This window comes from Clarias gariepinus, chromosome 4 (genome assembly GCF_024256425.1).
Source record: "Clarias gariepinus isolate MV-2021 ecotype Netherlands chromosome 4, CGAR_prim_01v2, whole genome shotgun sequence".
Taxonomy (NCBI): Eukaryota; Metazoa; Chordata; class Actinopteri; order Siluriformes; family Clariidae; genus Clarias; species Clarias gariepinus.
The window spans coordinates 3,901,446-3,921,925 of NC_071103.1; the positions used below are offsets into that span (position 1 = coordinate 3,901,446).

The 20,480-nt window shown below is 39.6% G+C and overlaps 2 protein-coding genes across 2 annotated transcripts; one reads left to right on the plus strand and one right to left on the minus strand.

The window, feature by feature from the left end:
- The first annotated feature begins 702 nt into the window (after positions 1-702).
- si:dkey-283b15.2 (neuronal pentraxin-2) lies at positions 703-5,569 on the plus strand. The gene is made up of 6 exons (XM_053493532.1): positions 703-928; positions 1,508-2,468; positions 3,733-4,051; positions 4,155-4,402; positions 4,582-4,761; positions 4,862-5,569. Exons 2-6 carry the CDS (start codon positions 1,890-1,892, stop codon positions 5,069-5,071), a joined length of 1,536 nt encoding a protein of 511 aa, XP_053349507.1. The 5' UTR covers positions 703-928; positions 1,508-1,889; the 3' UTR covers positions 5,072-5,569.
- A 434-nt stretch (positions 5,570-6,003) lies between these two features.
- cyth2 (cytohesin 2) lies at positions 6,004-18,647 on the minus strand. Its single transcript, XM_053494461.1, has 12 exons — positions 18,463-18,647; positions 16,534-16,684; positions 16,384-16,450; positions 16,147-16,265; positions 15,626-15,706; positions 15,345-15,457; positions 15,072-15,220; positions 13,469-13,580; positions 12,894-12,970; positions 12,716-12,787; positions 12,439-12,593; positions 6,004-9,665 (listed from the first exon to the last, which is right to left on the minus strand). Exons 1-12 carry the CDS (start codon positions 18,527-18,529, stop codon positions 9,578-9,580), a joined length of 1,251 nt encoding a protein of 416 aa, XP_053350436.1. The 5' UTR covers positions 18,530-18,647; the 3' UTR covers positions 6,004-9,577.
- Positions 18,648-20,480: the final 1,833 nt, after the last annotated feature.

Consider the following 20,480-nt stretch of genomic DNA (forward strand, 5'->3'; position numbering starts at 1 on the left):
GGGGATAAATACTTTTGCAAGGCACAATAACACTTCATTACACTTTGCACACTTAAAGAGTTCACTGTCGCAAACCGCTAAGAATCTACGATCTAAAAAAAAAATAAAAAATACCTGCCTTATGACGTTTCCTTTAATAGCATCTAACAAACTAGCAAACTAGCTAGATATCCAGAATCCTGTCAGAGAGTTAGCTTGGTTTATGGCACTATTAGCTATTTTGTTATTGTACTATTCCCCTTTATTGCAGCTCAGCTACAGTAGCTAATTTCACAGCTTACCAACTGTTTACACACTGCTTATTTTAGCTATAAAAGAGGCGGGCAGTGAAACGAAACAAAACTATAAATCAACGAACAGTTAGATAAAATAACATTACTAATGCTAATCAGTATGCTAATGAAGTGTGTGTGAGATGTGTTGAGCACAAGTGTAAAAGGCAGCAACTTTAGGCTTAAACAGCTAGGCAGAAGCAAGCTAGTAAGTTAACTAACGCTCCTTTAACCTAAGATGTTTCTTAAATTAGCTGCAAAAAAACAAAACACTGAGGAATCCTGTGAGCAGAATTGTTTCTCTCCTCATTTTGACCTTAATCTGTGGCCATCTGTCGCCAGCTTAATTCCACCGATTAGCTTGTTAATACTTGTGACGGTTAATACGTAGCCGCCCACGTCCATGTCTCCATCACTAATTCTAAAGTTTATATGCTGAGGAAGATTATAAGGTTGTATGAATTATTAACAGATACGTACAGTATGAGACTAACAACTATCCTGGATATACTGATTTCAGTTTAAAAATACCTATATAGCATGAAAGAGTGAGAGTGAGCAAGTAAGAGAGAGAGAGAGAGAGAGAGAGAGAGAATGAACTCATTTGCCTGAGTGAACCTGAGTTAGGTCCATCCAAGCTGTTGGGACACACACAGGTAAGAAACTATCTTTATTAATAATATTCCAAAGTATTAAACAAATGCATTCACAATTGAATGACTTACACACTAATACACGTTATACTATATATATGAGTTTTATACGCTATGTAAAGAATAAGACCTGACCGGTTATGCCATCCTAGAACACAAGTAGGTTATTTTGCTATTCATAACCAGTTCCTGATGTGTTTTTTTTCTCTTATTCCTCAGACATTTGCTGATAATTTGCTGTCATTTTCTCCTGTATAATTCATTGTTTTGTCGTTATAATTAATAATGTGTAACTCTGAGTTCTTCTTATCACCGGCCAATCAGAATAAAGAATTTTCTGGCGTTAATCCTGATATTGCAGTCGTCTTAGTCTCGACGTCCTTGTCTTTAAATGTGTCATAGTGTGTACATGTCTTATCACTGTGTATACACTAGTGCTGTCTGTTCAATGTCACCCTTATGGAGCGACTGGTGTGTGGACAGGATGTTTAGATAGATGTTCAACTGTGTGTGTGAGAGTGAGTTCATAAGCGTTGGACGGTATTTTATGAGACCTCATGTTTCGTGTTTTTTTTTTTGCAGGAGGGTCTTAGAGCCTTGGCTTTGAAGGATTACTCTTTCACACACACACACACACACACACTGATCTGTCTATAAAAGTTAAAAAGCTTCACACTCAAGGCCACTTGGCAGAAGAGGGAAATCATACAGACAGATTAATGACTTTAAAAGACAGCAGTGCAAGTTTATTCCTAACGAATATATTAAATATGACATGATATTAAATTAAGCAATTATCATAGTTAATTTTGTTAGTGTGTTTTAGTGTGGTCATTTGTCTGCTGTTTGTGTTTGAATCATTTTAATAATAAAGCTAGAGAATAGTAAAGAGAGAGAGAGAGTTAAGGAGGAAAGTAAACCAAAATTAAAACCAACATAACGCAGAAGACACACTACACTGGAAATGAGACGTGATCTATTTCATCCTCTAAGAAGGTTGAGGTTGGACGGATGGCCGGTACCTCTTTTTCTGTGCGTGCTAATTGTCTGTGAGGGAGCTTCGGGCTCGGAGTACGAGCTCGGTACTCAGCCACGCTTCATCTGTACCCCCATACCCCCTGATGCCCCCTGCGTCCCCTCAGATAGCACTGACCACCACAACGGCCATCATACCAGCCATTATGGCGAGTATCACAGCAGGCAACATAGTGGCCATTACAACAGCCATCATGGTGACCCCTGGTGGCATGTGTCAGATGAGGCCACGCCCACCATCTTGCACCTGCGCGAGAGCTTAGTGCAGCAAAAAGAAACAATTCTGGACCAGAGGGAGACAATTCGCGAGCTCACGTCCAAGCTGGCACTCTGCCAGGGGTTCGGGCACGGCCTGGGTGAACATGAGCACGGGCACACCCAGTTCAGGCATTACCACAGCAACGAAGAGCACACGGGTGATGAGATAATGGGTCTGTCACACCCAAGTTCCCCGGAGCAGATGAGCCACATGCTGGCGACATTAAAGGAGAGACTGGAAAACCTGCAGGTGAGAGAAAGAAATTTTTATTTCCACATGGCATATCAGTTTTCAAAACAGTCTGCTTGACTTGGCCATATTTCCACATCACTAGTACTTAGACTTAGTACCCTGTCTGAGACCTTCCAGACCGGTTTCCTGCCATTCTAGTTTTTTTTATTATTATTATTATTATATTTTTGGATTTTTTCCAGATTTTCTCCCTAATTTAGTCGTGGCTAGTTCCTCCCCGTCACTAGGGGGCTCCCACATTAAGGCTACTACTGCCATTTAGCCAGGAGAGCCGAAGACTATCACGTGTTTCCTCCGAACCGCATGACGCCAGCTGACCGCATCTTTTCGAACTGCTTGCTCACGCACCGTTAGGGGCGAAGTAACACACTCGGAGGAAATCGCTAGGCGTTCCTTCCGCGTTGCGCGAGCTCACAGACGCCCCTGATTGGCTGTAGAGCCGTGATTAATGTGGGAGCACTAAGTACCTCTCATCCCTCCCCTCTGAGAGAGCTCGGCCAATCAGCTCTCTCTAGACATCCGGCTGTGAGAGGTACCAACATCACCCAGGGATCGAACCAGCGGGTAATGCCACTGTTGGGCCCTTAAGCGAGGCCCTTACCCCTTAACTGCTCAGATGTATAATGAGATAAAAATGTAAGTCGCTCTGGATAAGAGCGTCTGCCAAAATGCCTAAATGTAAATGGAATAATGAGGGTTGTGTCAGGAAGGGCATCCAGTATAAAACCGATACCTTAGGAATCCCTTTGTATTGGTTCTATACCGGATGCCCTTCCTGACAACCCTCATTATTTTATCCTGGGGTAATATAAACTGCGACTAGCACTAGTGGTCTACACAGTTCATACAACCCCTTAGCCACTGGGGTTGCTTCCCTAAATGGGAATTAAACCTGAGCCACTTCCACAGTCCCTGGTTTTACAAAGGGATTCCTCAGGGATGGGTTCTAGGCTGACACAACCATTTCTTTTCTATTCAGAGGAACAAATAAATTGTGACTGGCACTAGTGTTGCACAAGTTCGTACAACCTCCCAGCCACTGGGGTTGCTTTCCTGACAGGAAATCAAACCTGAATCCAGAAGTGGATGTAGAAATAACCCTTGAGGAATCCCCTTTTCAACTGTTTTTTATGTGTAAAAGAGGATTCCTTGAAATTTTTATATTTTAATATTTATATGTAACACCACCCCATGGGGTAGAAAACACGCCATAACCCTGACCCACAACCAAGGCGTGTTAATATCCTTCGTGTGTTATCAGACACAGAACACATCCACCACATACTCTGCCTCCTTAAAAGAGTTGCTGCAGAGGAAGATCTCCGCCCTTGAACAGCAGCTGCTGCATCACACAGCATCCATCACCGACGGCAACCCTCACTACAGTGATGACGAGGATGATGAAATTCACCATGACGGCCATCATGACGATGAACACCATGATGGGCAACATGATGGGAACAACAATCACCATGATGACAGTCGCCACGACAGCAGCCAGCCGAGGACCTTGCACCGCTCCCAGGCTCGCAGGACGACGCTTGACGGGTTGGACAAAGTGCTGAAGCAGCTCACACATGGTGCATGATCTTACACATGTGAACACACAGATCATTTCAGAAAGCATGATTTGGTATAAATCCTGACTGATTCTTTATTCATTATAATTGGTACTGTTTACAGGAACAAGGAAGAGAAGTAAATCTTCCAGAAGTTTTCAGATTGGCTTCCCCATGCGCACAAACTACATGTATGGGAGAGTGAAGCGAACTGTGACGCGTGAGACGTATGCCATGACGCTGTGTATGTGGCTGAAGGGCGGAGCCTCAGGCATTGGGACACCGTTTTCCTACTCTGTCCCCGGGCAAGCAAATGAACTGGTGCTGATCCAGTGGGGGAACAAGCCAATGGAGCTACTCATCAAAGACATGGTGAGGAAAGAAATAAAGAAATAAAAGTCAGCGACAGAATTAGGTTGAATTTCATGAAATGCTGGTCTCTGATTGGTTGGAAACAGAAAACAATCCACAAGAGGGCGCTAATGGTTGACTTTTCACAAAGACAAAACCACAATTGATACCTAAACTAATTTATCTGTGTTCCTGTCTAGGCAGTGATATTACCTCTCTCTCTGCATGATGGGAAATGGCACCATGTGTGTGTGACATGGTTGGCACGGGATGGGATATGGGAGGTTTATCAGGACGGAACAAAGCGAGGATCGGGGGATAATCTTAATGCCTGGCAACCCATTAAACCTGGAGGAGTGTTTATTTTGGGACAAGAGCAGGTGACACACTCGCACTCATCCATACATGCACACACACACTTAATTTAAACCACCTAATCTCATTAATAGCCCTTCACATGTGTGTGTGTGTGTGTGTTAGGACTCACTAGGAGGACGTTTCGATGCCACCCAGGCATTTGTTGGTGAAATCTCAGACCTACAACTCTGGTCTCACACACTCACACGCCAGGACATCTACAGTCTCGCGTCCTGCCAAGGTCACATGACTGGTGATATCATAAGCTGGGCGGAGTCAATTGTGGAGCTGCATGGTGGGGTCACCAAGTACCCATTCGATCCCTGCCACTAAGGTTGCCATCACACCACCCTGTTACTGATTAGGTGGATTAGTTAGGAAATTTTTGTTACATCCTTATAGGTTTGAATGCTTTCCTAAGGCTCTGTCTCAGATCAGATTATATGCACTATGTACCTGACTCAGTGATTTGAGACACTGCCTAAAGAATTAATTATGAAAACGCAGCCTTTTCCCCAAAGTAGGCGTGACTCGAGATTTGCTTTGGCAGAAAGTGAATTGAAAAATACAGCAACACCAAAGAAGCTAGCATTAGCAATTATTAGAGAATTAGCATTATGCTGGAAATGGAGTAAGTATGCTTAGTAGGTTAGATAGACTGACATAGGTTGCAGAGTCTCAAATAGCTAGCTAATAAATATCAAACATTAATAAACCAGGCATCTAGTGCACTAAGGTACGTAGTGCAATCAAATGGTGCACTCGAGTTTTAGAAGCCGTAATTTATACTGCAGTCGACGTGGTATTATTTTCCAACAGAATTTTTTTTTGTTTTTTTCAGACATTTATATATGATGCAGTAGCCAAAAAGAATCCAAGTCACACTCATTGTAGAGCACTTTTTTTTATACGTTTGTAAAGTAACATTACTTTAGAGTGTAGTAACCATTTTTAAATGATGCATTCAATCCCCTCTTGTGAAATCTAGTGCACTAATTAGTGACCAAGTGAAAAACATATTTAGCATTTTTTTCTTTCAAGGATCTATATTATTCTTTTAATAATGTAATGTGTAACTGCACTGTTTTAATAAAAAAGAAGCGTGAGTGACATTTTCTCGCTCGTCATTTATAAGTGTGTATGATTACACATGCAAAGAAATAAAGCAGACAATATTGTGTCTAAACTGTATTGTCAAAAGTAAGCAGCAGGGGGCGATACTTTATCCGGACAGAGTAAAGAAAGTAAGAAAGACAGAGCCGAGATTGTGAGGTCGTCTTGAACTTTATTGTCTGGCACTGGTACATATGTGTAACCTTGTGTTGTATCTTTGCTACATTAAGAGACTATTTCCTGTTTATTATATTGTTCAGTCAAAAACAGTGCAATCTAATCCCAATCGGAATGAAGTGCACTACGAAGGTCGCACAAGCCATAACAATGTAACACTCCATATGCAGGGCACTTTGATACAGAACAGCCTGCTCCTTTAATACAGAGTCTATCTAACTTCAGACATGGCTACGCTATATTGATGTTTTATAATAAAATAAAGCAGCACTTGTTCATATTAACAGGGAAATAATAATAATAATTATTATTATTATTATAATAAAAAAAAGAATCAAGCAAGGAACACTGCTACATTTCATTCTCATTAATTAGTAGCTTAAACCACAAGGCTAATTACTGCAGAGAAATATTAGCGTTCCATGTTTATTACTTTTTACGTAAATGAACGGCGAGAATTGATTGATTAATTAATTTATTTTATGTTAAAGTAATTCATATGCAAATGTTGAGGTCAAGAACACCAAATACTAACACTAAATTAAAACACATACGTCTGAAAACTATGGAGCGCTAATAATACTCTCTCGGTAAGAACGAAGCCGAGGCGATCGTATCTGATTCGGCAGGCACACATGCATCTCCAGTCCATGACGATGAAATTTTATTTGGATAATAATAATGATAAAAATAAAATTAAAATAAAAACATTAAAAAAAAGAAATGAAACAATAAATTAATACGTCCACGAGCATAAGGAAAAAAATACTAAATATATTTACAAAACAGTAATGACAAAGTGGAATACATTAAGCTGCCATAAAACTCCTTCAAAGCCCACAATCAGAGTGAACTAGCAGTGTCAATAAACATGCCCACTAATGTGCTTATGAGGTGTATGGAGTCCATTTCCCGTCTGAAGAAATTGTATGGAAATGCAACTTTTGGGGGAGAAAAAAAAAAATAAAAAAAAATTATTGTTATTGTAAATTATATGTTTTTTTACTATGATGAGTTTGTAGTTATAACTTAAAATTTTAAACATTTCATGTTTGTAATTAACGTTTCATTGATATTTTATGTTCGTCGTTTACATTACATTAATGTTTTGTGTTGGTAGTGTATGTTTCGTTACTAGTTTATGTTTATATAATAGATTACTTTCATTGATATTTTATTTTTTTACTTTACATTTAATTGACCTAAGTTTATAGTTTACGTTTTGTTAACATTTTACATTTAGAGATTACATTACATGTCTTGGTAGGGTACGTTTCATTACATGTGTTGGTTGGGTACATATTTCCTTGTTGTTTTACATTTGTAGTTTATGTTTCCTTGACATTTTAGGTTTGTAGTTTAGATTTTGTTGATATTTTAGGTTTGTAGTTTAGATTTCGTTGGCATTTTATATTTCTGGTTTATGTTTCAGTAATATTTAATTTTCGTAGTTTACATTACACTGTTTCTAATTCTGATGTTTTCGTTGGTAGTGTGCCTCTATGTTCATAGTGTATGTTTCATACTTGACATTTTATTGACATTAGGTTTATTGTTTACATTTCATTAATCAGCTATGCTAGTAGTTTACAGTTCATGAACATTTTATGTTCATAGTTTATGGTTGATTAATATTTTATGCTTATAGTTTAGATTACAATTATATTTTGTGTTGGAAGTGAATGTTTTGTTACTATTTTGCATTAGTAGTTTACTTTTCATTACTAATTTATCTTTAGTGCAATTGTAGTTTAGTTTTAATGTTTCGTTTGTTATATTGATTATTTATGTTCATAGTTTATGGTCAATTGCGATTTTCTGTTTTGTTTATAGCGGTTCATTACTGTTATGTGTCTGTAATTAGTCATGTGCAACCTTTATCTCAACGCCGTCTCCATAACTCAAAATGTTACATAAAGTGATGCTTGAGCTCTCGTAATCTGTGACTTGTAGTGATAAATGACAAACCCAATTTATAAATCGGAACCTGGATTTGCATGGGAAAAGAAAATCTTACTTGTATTTCCATATGATTCTACATGACAGAAAAATAACTCCATAGAGGTATGTTTTTAAAATTTCTACGCATTATGTCTGCATCTAGATTTATTTGGCATGTCTTTGTATTTGTGATCAGGGTGTAGCCCCAGCGCTACTTTTAGACCCTTATTTTCCCGTATATTGGAATAAATGGACCTATTCAAAAAGCTGTGCTAACACTGTCACACCCCGCCAGCACCGACTTCCTGTTGTTTAACAGTAAGAGAGGTCATCAGCATTCTTCTGGATCCCTGTGGGGTGATTATTAGGCAGCTACAGCTTTTGATGAAAATAAAACAAAAGCCTTTTATAGGCACGATTTTAGCAAACCAAAAGCGACCTGCGTGATAAAGGGACACTAAATCTACTCACAGCTAACTCACTGCTTAATGTGTGCGTCTGAAACGGCATGAATAACAACAACGAGCTTTCTGTCTGAAGAAGCTAACGAGCATAACTAGCGCCTGTACTATTGTAGGGATGAGTCAGCTGTATTCCAAATGACTCCCTTGTGGGAATTCGGTTGCTATGTGAGCTGTTATTTATTATATGCGATGCAGTGTAGGGAATGCTTTTTGGCTGGGATTATAGTACACGGCGTGGGGTTTCGTGAACTATTACTTCATACCCTAAACATGTAGTGCACTAGAAGGAGTTAATTAAAACCCTGTGCAGAGAGGAGTGAACCTTTATCTCACGTCTCGGCACTACACAGGAAGAAGGACGCACTTAATATTACTGGGAATTTCTCAATATTCTAACGGACATATGGAGAATTACTTAGCGTGTAGAAGTCATTCCGAGACTTGGCAAAGAGCCAGAAGTTAATATAAAGCTTCATTGACTTTTGCCTGGAAGCTAGTCCTTTGTGTGTCTTTAAAGGAAAGTAAATAAAGAAATACAGATCTAATGTGATGGCGATGATGATGATTACTGTCATATCCATGTGACTGATAAAGTAACTTCTACAGAGGTGTGTTTCAGTAACGGAGTGTTTCACAGTATTTAATTTAAGAGAGAGGAAGACCAGCAGACAGCAGTAGTAAGCTCTAGTAGTGTGTAGGGACTGTAGCAGGTACTAGGCAAAGTGATAGTAGTGTGTATTGAAAGTAGTGTCCAGCACTAGTAGTGTGTATGGACAGTAGTCAATGTTTGAAGTCAGTAGTTGTGTATCAGGACGATGGTACGATAATGAAGAGAATAATCTTTACACAAAAGTATACAATTACAGTGCTGTGTATGGACGCTACGGACTATTAAGACTTCCTGTTAATAACACTTCTGGAGTACCTTGTTTCTTTTTCCCCGCAAACGGGCCTAGCCTGAGTGGGGTAACTTCGTGAACACTCCGCTGGAGGGCGCGAACAAAGGAGTGAATGAAACACTGAAGCTCACGTCGGCCCCGTCCTCCAATAAACAGTCCTTAGAGGAGGGATAAATAATGATGTGGAGGTGATGGAGGAATGAACAAAGGATAAAGGGAAGGCGAAGAGGAGAAGAAGAAAGGTCCTAAGCCTGCTCTTCTTTCTTCTTTAAGGAGATGCGTTTCTTCCTTGCAGCCAGCATCTCGTAGAAAGGGTCCACGCTCACCGCTGATCTGAGACAGGCGCAGAGACAGAGAGGTATCAGTTAGTCAACTTTATACCACAAAGTACACAATTCTTATTTTTTCAGCTATTCGCAAACCTAACAAAGCTGCAGGCCAATTTGAAATGTGAAGATTTTTTGCCGATCAAACTTTTAATTACACAACTGATAAACACATGAGACTAAGACATATGGGGAATAGCATCTTGTTTATTTGTATTTATTATTAGTTCTTGTTACTTTTAAATGTGAACGCTTAATTAGAAATATTTTGTAATTAAAAGATGTATTAAAAACCTTTAAATTATTCATTATAAATGACTCACTGCCCACATGCAGCTCAAACAAAAAATGTCCTATTACTGACTTAAAAGTCCTTTCAGAAATCCTTTCAGATTGGCTCAAGTTAGTAACTGATTAACAAGAAAAAAGAAAAAGATTTTTTTTTTTGGTGGATAGGATTTAAAATTCCTGTCAGATATTATGTCAGGTTAGCTAATATTAGCTAGTAAATTAGCGTAAGCAAAAAAGAAATATTCATATTTTTTTTAATTAGAAGATAATCATCTCACATCATGGGAACTTGCCTAATGCTAGCTATTTTAACTAGGTTATGAATATTTTGTGAAAATCCTGTCAGATTAGCTAGGTAAATAAAGATTTAGGGAACATTATATTTAACTGTTTCCTCTCAGAAATCCTATCAGGACAATAAATGTTAGCTGTCTGCAGTGTTGCCAACTCGTCAGTAAGGAAAGTAGCTATTGGCTGTCTTAGAAGTCGCTAGAAGTCGCTAGATGACGTCATCACGTAATTTGCATAATGCAATTCTGTCATATGGCTTTCAAAAAGATACGTGACACTTATTTGAAGCTTGAAATATGGTAAGAATGTGTATTTGTATCTGACAAACCCATTTGTAACATTTCGACTTTTATCTCATAACATTGAGTTTATTCTTGTAGATTTACATTTTTTTTTATTTTTAACGTGGCACTAAAGCTCCATCGTACCGTCGTAGTTTTTATACATAATATATATTACTATATATATCACCATTTTTTTCATATTTAGCAGATGTTTTTATCCAAAGGGACTTATAAATGAGGACATTTAAAGGAATTAAAATCAACAAAAGAGCAAAGACATGCAAATGCTATGCCATGTCTCAGTTAGCTTATACACAGTGCATTTAGCAAATGCTGATGATAGAATAGAAAAAGAATAATACATGCTTATGGTAGGCCTCTGTTTTTATTTTTTTTTAATATATATAATAGCTAAATAAAAAAACAGGAAAGCTAGTGTTATTAGTTTAGTTTTTTTAATGTCACAATTCCTACCCTCCTCCTTTACCCGGGCTTGGGACCGGCAAAAGTGACCCAAATGAGACACTTTGGCGGAGTTTTTTTTTGTTGTTGTTTGTTTGTTTTTCTGTTGTTGTTTTTTTTTTTTTGCTTGTTTTTTTATCTTTATAATCTTATAATCCACTTAGAACCTTAAAACATGAACAGTTTAACCATAACATTGTAACATTTTTTAAATACCATCTACATTAACAATTTAACAGAGTAGTCCAAATTTTTTTGTTTTTTCCAGACCCCCCTCAACACTAACACTAGTTAACACCGGGGGGGGGGGTGGACTCCTGCGAGAGGACAGCCCTGTCTGTGAGTGCTTTGGGACGGGGGAGGGGCCGGCGGCGGCAGCTGCTGTTGAAGTTGAGAAGAGTCAGTACAGACACATCAGAGTCTCCAAAAGTCTCCAGTAACACAAGAAAAAGTCGCCAGATTTGTCGCTAGTCGCTTATAAAAAAAAATGTCGCTAGAGGGATTTGAAAAGTCGCCAAATATAGCGACAAAGTCGCTAAGTTGGCAACACTGGCTGTCTGGTTTGGCACAGCAGTAAAGTTACAATCATTATGATACACGGAACTAAATATTTATTTCGATAATTTTCTCAGACTCCATTATGCTAGCTAGCTGCTTAGTGTTAACAAGGTAAATAATTTAAATATGATCTACTTTGAAAAAAAAAATTCCACTCAGATATCATGTCAGATTAGCTATAGTTTATACGTCTTTTTTTTCGTAAACAGCTAACTAGCTAGCATCAGCAATAGGAATACTTATAAAGGTCTTAAAATATTCTCACACCCTGTCAGATTACTGTATGGTAGCTGACTAGCACCGAATTAGAAGCATAAAAAAGGTTTCAGAATCCTGTCACTTGTAACTTTTAGCAGTGCCGATAATGGACGCTTAGGTCTTAAGATTCCTTTGATGACGTATGTCAGATTAGCCAAGTTTAGCTAGCTGACGAGCATTAGCAATAAACAAAGATTCATCCCCAAAAATCATCTCAGCGTCAAAATTCGGAGGATTATACCATAGACACTACATAGGGCACTATTTTTTTTTTTATATAAAACTATCACTTAAAAAAAACATACAAACATGTGGTTTGAGACACGTTACTAGTGAATGAATTACAGTGTTCATAAGACCTAGGAAGTGAGCAGGGTATAGAATTGTGGTTTGGGACATGTCCACAGAAAACTACTGATAAGTTAGTGATGGAGTTTTGTGTGATCTACATAGAGAACATGGTGTGTGATCTGAGACACATCCACAGAATACTAATAATGGTGTTAGTGACTGTACATGTGGACTACATAGTGAACAGGGTGTGTGGTTTGAGACACGCCCCATAATGGGTTGAGGGTGAAACTAATGTTTCTGTGGCCTTTACAATAAATATAAAACCCTAAAGAGTTGGAGTACTTGATGCTGTGTATCCACTCGTCTTTCTCCTCCGGCGTGGGGGCGGAGATTCGGTAGACCATGTGATTGCCCTCCACCACTCGTCCGTCGGCTTCCGTTTTACACGCCTTAATGAGCTGCCCTCGGTTATTAGGGATGTAGAGCTCGAAGCAGTTCTATACAGATCCAACAAGGAAAAAAAATAAAATAAAATCAGGTGGTTGCCAAGCAACTGGAAAATATATAGGCTGAATATACGCTAGTAATCTGGAGCAAGTGTAATGGCTGGAAGACTCACAGGTTTACGTGGATCCTCCACTTCCCGGATACTCAGGTTCTCCAGGGGGATGATGCCCCTCGGCTCCTTATCCTACACACACACACACACACACACACACACACACACACGTTAAACAAGCAGAAGATCGAAGTGATGTATGGACTAAAATGCATTTGAGGGAGGAGTGCACACTTACTGTAGTGTACTCAAAATAATACAGACAGTTATCAGTCAGAATGAACCACCGCCTCTTCCACGTTTTCACTCGACCTCCTGAGAGATAGAGAGAAAGACATCAGTCTTTTTTTTTTTTTTTTTTACTATTTTTAAATCTCTTCACATGTCAGAATCTTAAATGATCTGTTTTCTTAAATAAGTAAAAGGCAAAAGAGACAAACTGCAGCTGGATTTGGGACGAAGCTGGAGCAGAGCACCTACCTCCTGCAGAGAGGAAACCACACGCCAAGCAGAACAGACCAGAGAGCGAGAGAAACGGGGGAAAGAGCGAGACAGGATTAGTGACAGATCACTCGCCCCACCATGCAGAGAACTGAAATTCAGGTTACACACACACACACACACACAAACACACTTGCACGCACGCACACACTCAATGACACACATTTACACTCACACAGCATGCCAGCATTTATAAAGGGCAACAGTATAAACTCATCACCATGCAGGTCACCGGTTTGAAAGATTCACAAAGAGAGTCGCGAGATCTTAAACCACTCACGCACACACGCGCGCACACAGAGACACATTTACCCAGTTTAAGCAGCCAGCCCTCCCGGTCTGGGTTAAAGAAAGTGTGAGTCAGATCGTTCCCATCATCCTCTGGGATTTTGAACGGCTCGTTTTTAATACTATCGTACAGATTCTGCAGAGAGAGAGAGAGAGAGAGAGAGAGGGAGGGAGAGGGAGGTAGAGGGAGAGGGAGGTAGAGAGAGAGAGAGAGAGAGAGAGAGAGAGAGATATACATGTTCATTTATATCTATAAGTTTACCGAAGCTTTAGTTCACAATGTCTCTACACAGATGATGTAAATGTGACTTAAATTATTAATAATAATTGTACAATGACAACACACACACACTTGTGCATGCACACACACACAAAATTGTGCACACACAACCACACAGAGGCACACAAATTCCTACACACACACTTGCACCCTCACTTAACCATATCCCCAAACACACTTGTACACACACCCAAACACACACACGCACACACACTTGTATGCACATGCACACATGTAGACACTTGTACCCAAGCATACCCATACACACACACACACACGCGCACACACACACGCGCACACACACGCACACATGCACAAACACACAGACACATGCACAAACACACAGACACATGCAGATGTACACTATGGAAGCTAATCAGTCTCATTAATAATCCCCACCACGATGCACACATGCGTATCCCAATTCATGTGCAGGAAAAATATATATATTTACAAAAAAAAAAAAAACTCACATGCACAACATAAATATACAGTGCATTTCACATGCACGTTCACAGGGCATCACTTTTTCCACATTTTGTTATGTCACAGCCTTATTCTAAAATCAGGGCCTAAAATATAGTCCTGACTGGTGGATTGCTGCAGAGATCAAAATCCAAAATTTTTTTCCAAAATCATGTTCAACCAACTGAATTTACCACAGGTGGACTCCAATTAAGCTGCAGAAACATCTCAAGGATGATCAGGGGAAACAGGATGATCAGGGGAAACAGGATGCGCCTGAGCTCAATTTTGCGAACACTGTGAATACTTATGTACATGTGCTTTCTTATTTTTATTTTTTTTTTTATAAATTTGCAAAAATCTCAAGTAAACTTTTTTCATGTTGTCATTATGGGGTGTTGTGTGTAAAATTCTGAGAAAAAAAATTATTTGAATCCATTTTAGAACAAGGCTGTGACATAACAAAATGTGGGAAAAGTGATGCGCTGTGAAAACTTTCCTGGATTCACTGTATATTTATTCATAATCTATATTTCATAAATGCAAAACACAATTCACAGATGTACAACTGTGTACAAAATTTTTGAATGTTTAAAATTCGCGCGTGTATCATTGACTGTGAATGTGAAAATCGTCTTCCGTGTGTGAATATCCCTGGATTTGTGTGTGTGTGTATTTTTGAGACTTTGCTGGCAGCAACGTGGGTCACTCGTACTCTTTAGCCAATCAGATGCGACCTCACCATTTGACCAAGTTTTACCTCCTCAAACCAAAAACAGGATTCACGTCTAAGTTATTACTTTATTTCGTAACGTATCATTAATGAACTTCGCCGAAAATAACACAGTGAACCACTTCACTTCATCTTTATATCTCACTCACTCGGAGCAGCTCCTCAGGCAGGTCCCCCCCCTCGTTGATGCCGCGGTTCATGCTGATGAAGCGCTCCACGGTGGGTTTGTCCCTGACGTTGGGGTTGTGCAGGCTGGTGTTCAACATGATGATGGCGAACGACAGCACGTAACAGGTATCTGAAATAACACACACACGCACACAGTGTAAGGACGCAACAAACCAGATTCAGGAGATACCCAGACAGATACCCCTTATGTGTGTGTGTGTGTGTGTGTGTGTGTGTGTGTGTGTGTGTGTTACCGGTGCTCTGAAACACTCCGGGGTTGCAGTGACAGTATCTCTGTGCAAAAGCTTCCATCATTCTGTCAATCTTCTGGGCTTCACCGGGCAAACGGAAACTCCACAGGAACTGCCTGGAACACACACAGGAAGCGTCACATATAAGACATGGTGCACGCGCACACACACATATATATACACACACACACACATATATATATATATACACACACACATATATATACACACACACATATATATACACACACACACAGTCTCTGCAGCCTGCAGAAAGTGTTTACCTGAGAGCCTGAACCAGGTTGAGATCCGTAAACTCGTGAAGATCGACGAACGCCTGCAGCACACGAATGTTGAACTCATCTCTGAGAGAGAGAGAGAGAGAGAGAGAGAGTGAGAATGAAAGAGCAAGACAAAGAAACAGACAAAGACAATGTCAGACAGGGGAAGAGACAGAAAGATAGACACACAGACACAGAGCGAGAAAGACAGATAGAGAGTCAGAGAGAGAGAGAGAGAGAGAGAGAGTCAGGAAAAAAAGAATAGCAGGGTAGGCAGATAGAGGAAAAGAAAAAAAAAGAGTGAGACAGAGAGGGACAGATAGACAAATTGAGGCAGACAGACAGAGAAGCAGAGCAAGAAGAGCAAAAGAGAGATGGCGAAAGAGTAAAAGAGCAGAAAAAGTGAAAACACAGAGATAGAGAGAGAGACAGGCAGATTTATAAAGAGGAATGGAGAGAGACAGACAGACATAACAAGAGACAGACAGACAGACACAGATGTGCATGTGTGTGTCGGGATGTACCTCTCTCCCAGGTAGTCTCCGATGGCCGTTTTGTTAAGCCCCTCCCCTTTATAGAGGAACTGCGCAATATCCTCCGGAGTGTGATGCAGCAGCTCGTTCTCCACCAGGAACGCAATACCCTAAGGGCACGACAACAAGTTTCACGCACACAAACACACACAGTTAAACCGGACGTTCCCTAAAACATACGCAACAATCTGTATCGTCTCTTAGCAACCACGAAAAAACCCTCGTCACCTTTTTGGGGTCCATGTTGAACTTCTTCCTCCCCATCGCCACATGCCGGCTCTTCTGGAGTGTTTTGCTGCGGACAGACAAACGTTATTTATTTTCGGGTTACTCTTTCGGTTACTTCACTGGCGTAAAACCGACGCTGCGCCCTCTGACCTGCCCTCGGTGCTGTTCTCCAGCCCTTCCACCTCCATCATGGCCTCCCGCAGCTCCTCCCGCAGCCTCTGGATCTCCAACAGGAGCGCTCCTTTCCTCCGACGGATCTCCTCCAGCTCCGCTCGCTCCTCGGGACTCAGATCAGCCGGGACTGATGGGGGAAACGAATAATACAAGGGAGGAGTCAAAAATTATTTGATTATATTAAAACTGCTGTTGGTGGCACCGCCTTATCTGCGCTTTATGTTCAAGACTACTGTCTTCCCAGTCAGGTGTGAACATGTTACATCAGTTCATTCGTAACTGCAGTGCGAGCAAAAATGGAAAATGCATGAATGAAGTGCAGCGTGCAGTGATTCTTTTTGTTTGATCTGTGTACCTGGTACCAAAATGACTCCAGGAAGAGAATAAGCACAAGCGTTTGTATATCTGCAAACAAAATTTGGACCGATACTCTAAGGAAGGTGAAAGTTTCTTAAAGAAAATCAATACTGGCGATGGGACGCGGATTCTTAGCTACGAGACCGAGAGTAAACGGCAGAGTACAGAAAGGAAACATCACCAACCAAGTAAAAGTTCAAAAGTCAACCATCAGCTGAAAAATTCATCAACGTTTACAGCTTTCTGGGATTCTCTAGGGCCAGTATTGGAACGTTATTAAAAAAAAGCTTCAACAATCAACAGTGCTCGTTACAGTTAGACGCTTAAGAGAGCTGAAGCTTTTTATTAAACGCAGAGGGCCGCTAACCAGGAGCGTCTTGATCTCACGCGATGGTGCACGTCCACAAACTTCTGCCTGCACTTTCGACTTGAAAGCCGTCCTACGAGGGCGAATATACACCTCTGATGAAGAAGTGAAGACAGCGATGCATTTGTGGCTCGCAGACAAGCCTTAAACAAAAGCTTGTTGACAGACGGGCAAAGTGTTTCAGTTATGAAATTATACAGCCAGGGTGCGGATCATTTCTGACTCGTACAGGGAAAAAAACGCTTTCTGCTTGCACGCTTGCAAGCCACGTCATGCCAAAAAATATCACCCGAGGATCTTTTCACATCCCGTAAAAAAAAAAAAGCAAAAAAAAAAAAAAAAAGTGTGCATCTGTCATTACTGTAATTACTGATCATGACTACGAACATTTAAATATAATGGCCTTCAGGCACGTGTTTCACGTATACAGAGAAAGACACACAGCAGTGAGGCATGTCTTCATGTTTTACACATATAGCACATTTATAACATATTTATAACACAGATATTTTAATGACGTCATGGTGAAATTTTTAAAATAACGGGTATTTCTTTTAAGATAGAGAGCTAATGCATCTTACTGTCAGTAAACACTTGTTTTACTTTATATATTTTTAAAAAATAGTAAATTCCCTCTAAATGTCATGATGATTGTGGTAAATGTAGGCATTTTAATAATAATAATACCATAAATGACAGGAATGGATGTCAAGCACAAAGCGCGAGACACAAACACATATGTGACGTGTTGCTAGCTTGTTAGCAAATGTATAAAATGTACAGAAAAAAACGCCCGATACGGTGAACCATGACCGAATCTGGCACAATAATAAATCTAACTAAAAACATTAAACTGTTTATATGTGGGCGTGGGAGAGGAATATGGGTAAAAACTAAATGTATTGATTAGCCAACGTCGGTAGACTAATTTCCCATCCGTATTCAGCAATCCCCGCCCTATTAAAGCTAATTGGCTCGTAGAGACAAAATCGCGTGCTTCTATTGGTGGACAACCGGTAAGCCCAAACTCCCCACCAATCACAGCGCGAGTTTCGGGAAATACGGTGGAAATTCAAAAAAGCGCATGCTAACGTTTTTAGCTCGCTCAGCTACGTTAAACAATAACGTTACAAGACGCCGTACAAGCGTACACATTTTTTCTCTTCTTTAGGCTGACTTACTATAGTCCAGGTCGTCCATTTTCGGGGCTTTGCTCTTAGGCATAAATGTATCAGAGCCGACTGTCATTCACTCGCTGAAAAAAGACGGATATATAAAATATACCCTCTTAAATTAAAAGGAAATAAATAAATAAACAACAAGGCGGGGTAAAAGGAAGCCAGGGAGGTTTCTAGACAACGAAGGAGTCTGAGTGATACCGGATGTTGCGTCAGTGGGGGCGGGGACTAAATATGAAACGTACTTTGCTGTTGGCCATCTTGGTAAGGGCACGACGCCATTTTGTTTTATATATATATATATATATATATATATATACACACACACACACACACACACACATAGGTAGGACTGTTGAAAAATACAAAACTTTTTTCCAATTATGTTAGTTGTCACAATTAAAGTAAAATTTTTAGACTATCAAATATTTGTAAACCAAAGTTGAGGGAATTTTTTTTTCATTAAAAATGTAATTTTATTTCAAATCAAATGTCATGTTAAAGACTCCTGTGGATGAATTGTAAAATGGAGACTCTTCTTTATTTGTAACTTTTGTATAAATGTCATTAAAATGTTTTGTAAATGATCTCTCATGATTAAACTATTTAGCGATTAAAGCTAACTCATCAGGTGGTGATTTTCTGTAACAACGTACAGAATGATTAAAGAAATATATACAATTTTGCTGTATTTTACTGTGTTGAGAGGATGTCGTGTTATTTATATACCGGATTCTTCCACAATATTCCACATAACTCTAAAGGCAGAACAAATAAAAGTTCCCCCTAAAATGAAACCAGTTAGTTCATGTTGTTACTTAGTTTTCTATAAAAGCGTGCCCTCGAGCGATCCCATGAGATCCCAGTCTAAGTTTATCCTTCTATTGTAGGTTGTTGTTTTTGGACTCCGATCCTGTGGACCAAAGAAACTTCTTAGCAGAGCTGATAGTGAGGGGGGAAAGGCGTAGAGAAGCGGAGATAATAGACACAGGAACAGAGTTTATCGTGTGTGCTTGTGGCAGATTACCAAACAGCAACCCCACCACCTAGAGCTACTGTATAGCGTGCAACGTGTCATATATTGAAGTTACATTTGAAAAATCAGTGTTATTGAATAGTGATTTCTGATTGTGTTCCACTGGCTCCTCAGTGCACGTTGCCATGAGATGGTAGACAGAGGACAGGAAGTGAGGCCGAGACATGGGCTTCCGTATTTACAACTCCATAAAGAGTCTGATAACTTTGCTCCAACTCTCCTACAGGAAGTCTGCTGAATCACTGCCATGTTTATGTCACTTCCTCCTGGCCGATAATTACCCCACATTCCTACAAAAGACCAAAAACTTCCACCACTTTTTGTTGTTTTGGTGCCGGACAAAAGCACAGCATTCCTGAGTCAACACTGTGAGGTGTAAAAATAGAAGAGTGGAGATTTGGCTCTTGTGGGCTGCCGTAGTTTAAGCATGTTGAAATTTACACCTCGTCTTTATTGCTACAGTAGATCTCATGTTTGCTTCATATTCAACTATCAGCTATATACAACATTACTTTTAAGTTTTCGTATGCTACGACAAATGGCTAACCTGCAATAAGTTAGCATGGATACAGACATCTAGATATTAACAAAACAATATATATATATATAAACTAAGCGCCACACATTTCGTAGTTAAATTTATTCCTTGAAATAAACAAGACATTTTTATACAGAACTATGAACTGTACATTATATATATTTTTTATTTAACATTTACTATTAGTGATCATTACAATTTTATTACAAGCATCTATTAACAAGACATCATAACTGGCATCAGGAAACCAAGCAGCAGTTCGATTTCTACTCAAGTGTCTTAAGCTGCTCTAAAGCAATGGTCCAACAAATGAAATAAATCACAGCTCAACGCTAAGCCCAGGATTCCATAAGTCCACATTTTAGCACTTGGAACAAAACAAAACAAAACCCTGAAATATACACCATGCCTACTCATTCCAAATGCAATCAATCAAGACAAGTTTGT